Source organism: Silurus meridionalis, chromosome 9, assembly GCF_014805685.1.
Source record: "Silurus meridionalis isolate SWU-2019-XX chromosome 9, ASM1480568v1, whole genome shotgun sequence".
Lineage (NCBI taxonomy): Eukaryota > Metazoa > Chordata > Actinopteri > Siluriformes > Siluridae > Silurus > Silurus meridionalis.
The window spans coordinates 7,013,143-7,024,764 of record NC_060892.1 but is presented as its reverse complement, the minus strand read 5'-3'; the positions used below and the strand labels follow the sequence as shown (position 1 = coordinate 7,024,764).

The window sequence follows — 11,622 nt, the reverse complement described above, 5'->3', positions numbered from 1 at the left end:
TGTCCCTTTATCCTTTAATCCACACCATGGCACTCCAACACACCCTTATATCAGGAATATTGATTTTATTGTTAATTAATGCCTGTTTTTCGATTATTCCAGGTAAGTTTTATTTTTTATATTTTTAATTAGTACAGAAACATGATTTTAGTTTTAGTTAGTACATAACATGATTTTAGTTTTAGTTAGTACATAACATGATTTTAGTTTTAGTTAGAACAGATACATGATTTTAGTTTTAGTTAGTACAGATACATGATTTTAGTTTTAGTTAGTACAGATACATGATTTTAGTTTTAGTTAGTACAGATACATGATTTTAGTTGTAGTTAGTACAGATATCTGATTTTAGTTTTAGTTAGTACATAACATGATTTTAGTTTTAGTTAGTACATAACATGATTTTAGTTTTAGTTAGAACAGATACATGATTTTAGTTTTAGTTAGTACAGATATATGATTTTAGTTTTAGTTAGTACAGATACATGATTTTAGTTGTAGTTAGTACAGATATCTGATTTTAGTTTTAGTTAGTACAGATATATGATTTTAGTTTTAGTTAGTACAGATACATGATTTTAGTTTTAATTAGTACACATACATGATTTTAGTTTTAGTTAGTACAGATATATGATACATGACATTTTCTGTATCATTTCTATTATTAGCATCAAATAAGTGGAATTAAAATCAGATCACCTAAATGACGCAATGCCTTGAATTATTTTGTCCTTATTAATTAGAAAAGTTGTTAAGAATAAGAATTTAACTGCCAATAAAACTTTTATCCGGTGTACATCATATATTGTGTGTGTGTGTGTGTGTGTGTGTGTGTGTGTGTGTGTGTGTGTGTGTAGTGGAAGAAGAGGATCCAAGATTTTGGAACATAAAGGGGAAGGAAGCGATCATCTCTGCTTTATCTCTGAAACCGAATGTTCATCGAGCCAAAAATCTAATTCTCTTCCTCGGAGATGGTAAGACGCATGAAAAAAATTCATAGAAATGAAAGAGAAGCAATAAATGTAACACAATGTATAATTGAAAGAAAGAAAGAAAGAAAGAAAGAAAGAAAGAAAGAAAGAAAGAAAGAAAGAAAGAAAGAAAGAAAGAAAGAAAGAAAGTGAACAAAAGTAAACAAATTGTATGACAGACAACAGCATTAAATAAATGAATAAATAGAAATTGTGCATTGCACCCTGTTAATCATCGTTAATTAAGTCTCTTTGAGTTAATCACCCTAAACACATCAGAAAAGGTGTTTCTGTTAGACATTGGTGGTCTTTTCTCTCTCTCTATCTCTCTCTCTCTCTCTTGTTATCAGTTCTACACCTATCTTAGGTATATGAACAGTGCCCTCAGTTATTTAACAGGAATCTGTGTGTGTGTGTGTGTGTGTGTGTGTGTGTGTGTGTGTGTGTGTGTGTGTGTGTGTGTGTGTGTGTGTGTGTGTGTGTGTGTGTGTGTGTGTGTGTGTGTGTGTGTGTGTACGCTTACAGCCTACACTCTTATCTTTGTAATCAGTCGTTAGTGTTAATCTCTGCAACAGTTCTCAGTTCTTTTCAGGACAGAGAAGATTTACTGATATGGCAATATGCTGCAAGAGTTAACGCTTCAGTTCATAAATAATATGCAGTCCGGCATTCTGGCAACAAAGCTCAAATATTTGTATAATACATTTTAATTTGATTTTAAATTTGTTTTTTCAATTCATAAAAAATTAGCAGTTTAAAGGTGGTGACATTTGTGTGTGTGTGTGTGTGTGTGTGTGTGTGTGTGTGTGTGTGTGTGTGTGTGTGTGTGTGTGTGTGTGTGTGTGTGCAGGTATGGGAATTTCAACAGTGACGGCTGCTCGGATTCTGAAAGGGCAGCTTGCTGGTAAAAACGGAGAGGAGACTCTGTTAACCATGGACAGATTTCCTCACCTGGCTTTATCCAAGGTTTTACACACTTTACAATGCAATTCTGTTTATTTCATTAAATTAGTTAAGTTCAGTTCAGTTCAGTATGTTAGTTTTATTGAGTAAATCAGATCATATCAGTAATTCAGTTTAGTTTTGTCAGTAAATCAGTTCATTTAAGTAATTTAGTTCAGTTCTGCCAGTAAATCAGTTAATTCCAGTGATTAATTTCAGTTTTTGTTCAGTAATTCAGTTAAGTACATTTCTTTTCAGTTAAGTATAAATAATAAAATAAATCAATTTATTTAAGCAATTTACTGTAGTTTAGTTTTGTTCAATAAAATCAGTTCAGTTTAGTTTTGTCAGTAATTCAGTTAATTCCAGTTATTCAGTTACATTTTATTAAGTACATCAGTACAGTTCAGTAAAACAATTCAGTTAAAAAAAAATTATTTCAGTAATTTACTGTAGTTCAGTTCAGTAATTCAGTTTAGTTTTCTTCAAAAAAATCAGTTAATTTGACTTACATACATGAATACAGTTCAGTTCAATAAATCAGTTTAATAAACATAGTAAATTAAAGGACTTTTTTTACAGTTAGCTTTCAGTTTTTCAGCTTTGCATTTATATTTTACTTAATACAAGTAATTGTAATTAATTTAATGAATCATAGAAATTAAGTTTCTTAATTAATCAAATGATTTCCATCCACATGCTCAATAGTGGGGTTCTTTAAATAAAGCCTAATCAATTGAGTTCAGTCTTATCCAGTTCAGCTTCAAGTTATCTAATTCTTTCTTTTTTAGGTTTCTTTTTTAGTAATTTAGGTTTGATGAGCCAGATTTTAAATCGCTTGCCCTGTTCTCTGCAGACATATAATGTGGATCAGCAGATGCCGGACAGTGCTGGTACGGCCACAGCGTATCTGTGTGGTGTGAAAGCAAATTATGGAACATTGGGCCTCAGTGCTGCGGCTCGGCGGAGTCAATGCAGCACCGCCAAGGGCAACGAGGTCAAATCAGTCCTCCACCGTGCCAGAGCAGCAGGTACTGCGCATTTGCTAATAATTAGCTGTTAAGCATCGGGGGTTGTGGATTTAAACATCAAAGCCCAAATGTTATGTATAATATTATAGAATGAAATTGTTATCAGAAATAAGACTTAACTCTGTTTTCAGCTAAACTTTAAAGTCTAAAATCTAATGTTTTTGCTGCCATCTTGAGGATATTAACGGAAACACAACAATGGTGATTTAATGATGATTTTTAAAATCAATTCAAAAAAGTGACTGCTGTAAATAAACTTAAAATAAAACTACAGCATCCTACTTCACCAGTTGTAGCTTTGTTGTAATTTTTTTTTTTTTTTACATATAATTTATTCTAAAACTTTTCTTCACATTTCAGTCACCCAGTGCTGGACATCTTCACACTGTCCTGAACATTTACAACTATGAACAATACATTACTACAAAAAACATTACTATAATATATTTACCAAACCATTTTCAATAATTTAATAATTACTAATAACAGACTTTATTTTATTTATTTTATTAAATTGTTATTATTAATTTATTATTTATAATTTTATTATTATTAATCATTTCTGTTTCCAGTCACTTTATTTTTGCATTTATATTGCTGATGTATTTTATTGATTAAATCATTTGTTCTGCATTTTCAATAAAAAATTTACAATTATTCCCTTTTTATTAATTCCCCCACTTCCTTTTATTTTACATTGACAATACTATATTTGACAATACTATTTTTATTCCACTTTTCTGCGCCAATTGTGATCTTTCAGTTGTGTTCACGTTCAAGCAGCAGCATTTTGTTCCCTTCATTTTTCTAAAGGGAAGTCTGTGGGTATTGTGACCACCACACGAGTTCAGCATGCCTCCCCAGGGGCAAATTATGCCCACGTTGCTGATCGAGACTGGTACAGTGATGCTCAGCTGCCTGCTAGTGCTTCGACCGAAGGCTGCAAAGACATCGCCTACCAACTCGTCCACAACACAGACATTAACGTAAGATCACTAATACTTGTATGTTTTAACTCGATATTATTTTGCATGTATTAATATAAATTCCTCTACAAGTATGAATATTGACTGTTAATTACATTATCACATGGTAGTTTTAAATATACAAGAAGTAACCAAACCATCATAATTTAGACATGTTTAAAATGTGTAGTTGTAAAAAAAATATATTTGTTTTTAGGTGATTTTAGGTGGAGGGAGACAGTACATGCTTCCTAAGGAGACTCAAGATCCTGAATATCCTACAGTCACTGGTGACAGAACGGACAAAACCAACCTGATCAATGAGTGGCTCAAAAACAAAACGGTACAAGTCCTTATTTAACCTTTTTCTCCTCTTGGTTAAATTATGCATTTTAGATGTAACTGCTATGAATCATTTAAACTGTATATGGTCAAATCTGCTCAAAACCAAGCCACAGGCAAATGACTTGCGTAAAAGAGAGAGTGGTTGGATCCAAAGTCTAGGATCACGTGATTTATATTTGCGCTTTATATTGTATGGAAGTTTAGTAGATCAGATTCAGGTGGCAGATCAGGCAGCATTTAGAGTTTTTTAATCCCATGCACATGAATTAAATAGTTTCATGGTTGATTTATGCCATTTGGCAGATACCCGTATCCAGATCAGCTTACATTTCATTTATTTAACTGAGTGGTATGAAGTTAAGGGCCTTGCTCAGGGGCCCAGGTGTGGCAGCTTGGTGTGGCGATGAATTATACAATCTCATGAATCAGACATACAACAGACAGTTTGGTGGATCAGATTTAGATGGGATCAGATAGTTTAATTAATTATATTTGGATGAATCAGACACAAGTTAATCAGTATTTTATAATTCAGATACAGATTAATTGGGCCTTTTAATAAGTTGCAGAAAGATTAATCAGACCGTTCTATGGATTATGAACAGAAATCTAAAATGTTTTATTAATTATATTAATATGAATTACACACAGATGAATCAGACACAGATGAAGCGCTATTTTATGACTTTCATTAATTAGGTGGAGACAAATGAATCAGATACACAGATACAAATAAATCAGACTATTATGTGTCAGATATGAATAACACTGACCTTTTATAAAACTGTTTTTACTGTACATTATTAATTCTGTTCACACACCTGCTAGTTGCACTGCAATGCTACTTGCCTGTGTCAGGTGGAAGAACGTGCCTGAAACCGAAGTGCAATTCACGATGTTTAATGAAGAACAAAAGGGCAAAGGCAGAAAATGGCAAACCAGAACTAAGCCCCAAGTGTAACTAAACCTGGTGAATGCTATGACCAGAGAAAGTGCAGAGAACTCAACAGAGTCCCGCAAACAATGATAAACCCAACTAGACACATAGCGTACGTAGCTTGAGTAGTCCAGCAATGTTCATCAGCCTAAACTGTAGAACGGACAATGAGCTGGTGGGGGGGGAACGGAGGTTATATAGTGTGGAGGCTGATGAGTGCCAGGTGTAGATGATTAGTAGGTAGGAGAGCTGCTTGAAGTGATAGGTGGGTTAGGTGAAGGTGTGGCTGGTGGATCCTTGACAGCCTTATAGCTCAATTTCACAATTGCTCAATGGCACAATGGCACACAGCAGAGGTGGATGAAGTACCCAAACCATGTACTTCAGTAAAAGTAGAGAAACAGTAGATAAAATATTACTCCAGTAAAAGTGTTCCTTTTAAACTTTCTCTTGAGCAAAAGTACAAAAGTATTTGCCTTTAAATGTACTTAAGTATCCTAGGTACTATGATTTAGATTTTTTTTTAATCAACTCAGTTTATGTGAGAAGAATCTAATGTTACTCTTAGCACACCAGTCTATTAGTAGAATGATGTTAATGAGTCAAACACTGATTAATATCTAATAAATTATCATAAACACAAAAGATTATTTTCAACAAATTTAAAAAGAATCCTGCAATTAAGACCACGGGTGATGTGGCAAGTTAGAGCCAGGAGTTTCTTCCATCATTTATTACTTTTAAAATGTTCTGCTTGATGTTGAAATGATGCTGAATTGTATTTTCATGCTAAGAAGATACTAAGGGACAATGGCGGTTCTAGCTTGAATGACGTCCTGAGTGAATCACGCAATTACCCAATGTCTCCCCTATTGATTAGTTTCAGCTTTGAAAACCTCCTCTCTGCTTCAGCTACCGTCACTGAATTAGTAAGACATATTCTCAGAGCAGTCCACAAGTTTGGTAACATTTCTGAGAGCCCCATTTCATAAATAAATATCACTCTAAATGTATTTATTGCACTATTAAATACACGTCATTGTACACAATTTATCAAACTCTTAAAACCAAGAACCATACAACTCTTAAATATAAAATACAATTAGCCAAATAAATTAGCATTTTAAGCTGCACTAAAGATTCCCCTTACTGAACTCAGTTCAGGACCTATTCAGTACAATCACAGAAAACCTTTATAATATCACCTCAATTAAAGGTAACCAAATCAATAAGTGCTATTTTAACTACAATTCAACCAGACTAGTTGGGCTGTAATTGTTTTGTTGCCACACACATTAAAATAAACTACATACTATAAATTAAGATGTTATGCAAGCTAAAATATTGTTGCTCTATGCATAAAAGCACAGCAGGCAACACAGCTATGAATGCACACTGCTATACAGATATTAGCCTATTTCATTAAATGCATTAGCCTTCACTATCCTCATAACAAGATGAGGGATAAAGCTGAATTTATCTTTTGCGTGTTTCCCTCCTACTTCTTTCCTTATTTTCTGATTTGATTAGACCATTTTTGTCATCCATAATTTTAATTTGGATTTAGGTCTCCTTACTAACGTGACCCAAACCTCACCTCTCCTTATGAGTGAGGGAATTTCTCCAGGTGGTGGGTGCACACTCCGAGTCCTGATCAGCTTCATTGAGTGTGCAAATAAGCGGTAAAAAGAATGGCCCATGTCGCCTCTGCCTTAATCCTCCACTGCCAAACGGCAATCAAAACGAGTTTAAAACAGAGCGTATGCTCTACCCTGATTGGTGGATTGCTGCTTGCTTGACCAGTTAAGTTTTTAGCTACTCAAATAAAAAGGATGTAGAAAATGTAGTTGAGTAATAAGTACGATATTTTACATTGAAATGTAGTGAGGTTAAAGTTAAATTCTCCTCAAATGGAAATACTACAGTAAAGTACAGATATGTGAAAAAAGTACTTAAGTACAATAATGAATTACATTTACATTGTTACTGTCTACCACTGCAATACAGTTGAAATAATGATCATCATGGAGATAAAAGGGAGGAAAATCTCAAAATGTGTGTCATTTGTGCTGTCTATGTGTTCTGTACAAATGCTTAAACTATGTTTACTTTTTTTTCCCCTTTTAGAATGCCCATTATGTGTGGAATAAGGCTGAGCTTAATGCTGTGGATGAGAGAAACACTGATTATTTAATGGGTAATTTAAAGATTGTTTGGGTTTTGCTCCATCACTATGCTTTATCACTATCATTATCTTTTCCGAATACTTTTTGTTTATAGTCCTAGTAAAGAAAATCACTTTTATGCTCTAAGCATACAGTGTTTAAACAAATCACTTTTCAGATGATTTACTGATATATATATATATATATATATATATATATATATATATCATAGCTGACTTAACTCCCTTACAAATTAGCCTACTATCATTGTTTATAGGCACTATTTTCTGAACAATTTGTGTCAGAGTATGAATCAGTTAATCATTTGGTGAGCTCCTCTCTCCTTTTGCATATCAGTATTCGAATCAGCGACTTATTTGGTCTGTGTTTGAATAAGTGAATTTATTAATCATAGCTGCCATTCAGCAGGTCACTGTTTGATTCAGTAAATTGTTTGGTCATTACAGAAATTCTCTTCCTTTGTGTGTTCAGGTCTTTTTGAACCAAAGGACAACAGGTACGAGTTAAAAAGAAATAAAGACACAGACCCATCACTCACAGAGATGATGGAAAAGGCCATCAAGATCCTCAGCAAGAACCCCAAAGGATTTTACCTCTTTGTGGAAGATAAGTGTCAATGCTGTATGGGATCATTTCCATGAGCCGCTCAGGGGGAGATATAATTACGATCTGTGTCTTTGAGTAAAACTGATTGGGTGTGCCTTTAAGAGACACAAATTGTGTCTTTAAGGGAAACAAATCAGTTGTGCCTTTGAGTGGAGAAAATTAGACATATCTTTATGTGATAAATGAAAATCCGTTATTGTAAAGGATAAATGGGCTTGTCTTTGAGCGAAACAAATTTGGAATGAATTTAAGTGGTGCAGATTGGGTATGTCTTTTAGTGGGACTAAGGCAAGTGTGTTTTAGACACAAATCATTGTAATATAATAAGAGATTAACATTTATTGAAATACCTTTAGTAATCAATATTTATTTTATGTGTGTGTATGTGTGTGTGTATGTGTGTGTTTTTTCTGTAAGTGGTAGAATAGATCATGGCCACCATGATAGTGAAGCTAAACATGCACTCTATGAAGCGGTAGAGTTTGACCGTGCCATCGCCCGAGCAGCCGAGCTGACCAGTGAACTCGACACCCTGACAGTAGTCACCGCTGATCATTCACACGTGTTCACTTTTGGTGGAAACTCACCCAGGGGCAATCCAGTAATGGGTAAATTTTATACAGCGTAAACACATTTGCTCATTACAGCATGTTTGTGAGCAGACGTCAGTGTATTTCAAGAAAAGATCGATGTGATCAGGAATCTCATTTAAACACAAACTCATTCACAGACAATCCTAAAACATATGCAATGAATGTAACATTCAAAACATTAGTTTATTCAAAAACAATATCATACTAATTTGCATAAATACATTTTATGCAAATTAGTATGATATTGTTTTTGAATTAGTGCAACCCAATTGTATGCAAATTTGCACAATTGTAGTTCTCTTCCCTCCTTTACTTTCTTTTGTTTTATTTTTGTATTCTCTCTATTTTTGTAAAGGTTCAATATCCTCTTGAGTTTTGTTACATGATTAAAACAAAATTATAGCAAAGCCTGGATGTGATTTGACGACCACTATGCATTATTTATTTAGGATTTATCAGCCATGAAAAAAAGAGAACTTGTAAAAATGTGATAAAATTTTTATTATTTATGTTATTATAATGTTACACCTTTCAGCTGGTTATTTTTCAGATTGCATTTACTCTTAATAATAAGCAACAATATACATGTGGGGAAAATTGTCCGCAAAACATTGTCTATTTATGTCCTTCAGGACTTTCTTCTAAATCTGGCACTGATAAGAAACCCTTTACCACCACTCTGTATGGGAATGGACCAGGATATATTGCAAATAAAACACGGCCGGATCTCAACTACACTATTACAAGTAAGATGAGTAACCTCTAATGGCCTTAATGTGCCAAGTTTCTTTTTCACTTTTTCTATCTATCTATCTATCTATCTATCTATCTATCTATCTATCTATCTATCTATCTGTCTGTCTGTCTGTCTGTCTGTCTGTCTGTCTGTCTGTTTGTCTGTCTAACATTTTGTACAAATGGACATTTACACATTGTCTCTCTCTCTCTCTCTCTCTCTCTCTCTCTTTCAGATGAAACTGGTTATGTCCAGCAGTCTGCTGTTCCTCTGTCATCTGAAACTCATGGTTCTGAAGATGTAGCCATTTTTGCAAAAGGCCCAATGTCTCATCTGTTCCATAGTGTTCAGGAGCAGAGCTACATTGCCCATGCTATGGCCTTTGCTGCCTGCATTGAGCCCTACAGTGATTGTTACTTACAGCCGATTCCCGAACCAGACCCAGATCATGCCGCTTTCAACCAGCTCAGTGTCTGTGCCATGCTGCTCAGCCTCTTGACTTTTTTCATCCATTTTCTCTAGGGGCTGCACTTTTACACTGAATGCATTATTTCCCCCAAAGACTGCGTAACATGGAGTAATATTTTACACATTGTATTAAACCAGTGTCCTGTGCATATAATAATATATTCATATGCATATAACGATAATAATATAATAAATGCTTATGCAATGTAATTATATTACTAATAAACCATTAGTATGAGCGATATTAGATGTATCTTTGTTTTTAACACATTGTAAAGAAAGTTCATACATTTCTGTTTAGAAAATTATAGTCTGGTCCAGACATAATTTTTTGAAAGCTAAAAGTAAACACTCCTACACTATGCAACATCAATAGTTTTTATCTGTAAATTAAAGCAAATTTTAATCTTATACAATTATAACAGTTTTTTGAGATGTCAGTATGCTGTATAGTCACTAACCATATCCTGTTTAAATGTGTAGGAATACCATAAAGAATACCATATATCAATTGTAATAAATATGATAACATTTATGAGGTATAAAATCCACTGTTTGGGACGGTCACATAATGCAACCGATTTGGGAGGATCTTCAATAAGAAATAAAATTATTTAATGTGTTCATTTAAGTCTAAAAAGAATAGACATGGTATAGAAAACAATGGAAATCAAATTAAGGACTTAAAAAATCTGTTGTAAATTGAATGTCATAAATGGGTTTAGAAAATAACTACCAATGTAGGTTGAAAGTCAAACTGAACTGTAAAGAAATGGATATGACCTGTCTGCAAAAAGATTAGAAGATTAAAAGGCTTTTATATTAACAAATAAGATTAAAAGAAATGGCATAGAACCTTTGTCTGTTTGTATTAAGAACTTAAGCCTGAATATAATCTGCCTTGAATATTGCTACAAATTATTTATTACCGTCTCTAGGTTATGTATGTAAACGCTGCGTCACAACACTTTGGGAACGCTTCCGCGTTGCTCGCGCTCTGAATCATGTGTGAAATCCGACCACTGGCAAAACGCGAAGTTACCGGTGGGGTGACATCACCACCAGGAAGCTACAAAATGCGCATGCAGTGAAGCCGGCACTAGCTTCTGCAAATGAGAAGGGAAGCACGGCAGGAATGCAGGGAGTGTGGCTCAGAGACACAGTGTCTAGTTCCCTCAAGGAACTAAGGTAAGATAAGTAACCTAGAGACATTCCCTTTCATCAACTCGAGCTGCGTCACAACACTGCGATTGAGTGTCCAATCATGCCACACTGACCAGTCTAGTGTCTAGTGTGTGAGAGCACAACCAGAGTGCAGGACAAAGGAGCTGGGAGTGGCTCTAAGATCAAGGCCGTAAAATCTGACAAAGGTCAGCGGGGTGGACCAGCCAGCAGCTTTGCAAATGTCCTAGAGTGGGACTCCTGCGGACCAGGCCGTAGAGGCAGCCACACTCCGAGTGGAGTGAGCCTTGACCCAGAGAACTCAGATGAAGATGAGATAGCATCCACAATCTACCTACTGAAAGTCTGTTTGTTGGCAGAAAACCCTTTCCTATAGGGGCCATAGCAGACAAACAGCTGCACTGACTTCCTCCATAGACTCGTCCTGTGGATGTAGTCGGTTTTGTTTCTCCTGGTCAGGGGCTTGAAAGGGAGGAGGGTAGAATGCCTGCAGCACGAAGAGGGTTGAGGACCTACAGGCTCTTTCCTTGGCTGTGTCTCTCCTGGAGTTTACCCCTGGCATGGCCACTGCCTGTAGGTTCCCAAGACTCTTCAGGGAGGATATAGCCAGAATGAAAGCAGTCTTGATTGACAGATACCTAAGGGCCACCTCAGCCAAAG

At 35.1% G+C, this 11,622-nt stretch overlaps 1 protein-coding gene across 1 annotated transcript; it reads left to right on the top strand.

Moving 5' to 3' along the window:
• alpi.2 (alkaline phosphatase, intestinal, tandem duplicate 2) lies at positions 1-10,635 on the top strand. Its single transcript, XM_046858433.1, has 11 exons — positions 1-102; positions 858-974; positions 1,822-1,937; positions 2,770-2,944; positions 3,758-3,930; positions 4,127-4,252; positions 7,319-7,388; positions 7,849-7,983; positions 8,400-8,591; positions 9,209-9,322; positions 9,548-10,635. Exons 1-11 carry the CDS (start codon positions 27-29, stop codon positions 9,832-9,834), a joined length of 1,581 nt encoding a protein of 526 aa, XP_046714389.1. The 5' UTR covers positions 1-26; the 3' UTR covers positions 9,835-10,635.
• The last annotated feature ends 987 nt before the right edge of the window (positions 10,636-11,622 follow it).

Coding starts and splice junctions, on each gene's coding strand:
- alpi.2 (XM_046858433.1), top strand. CDS start 27: ATGGCACTCCAACACACCCTTATATCAGGAATATTGATTTTATTGTTA. Junction 7,984..8,399: donor ATTTTACCTCTTTGTGGAAG/ATAAGTGTCAAT, acceptor TTTTTTCTGTAA/GTGGTAGAATAGATCATGGC. Junction 9,323..9,547: donor TCTCAACTACACTATTACAA/GTAAGATGAGTA, acceptor TCTCTCTTTCAG/ATGAAACTGGTTATGTCCAG.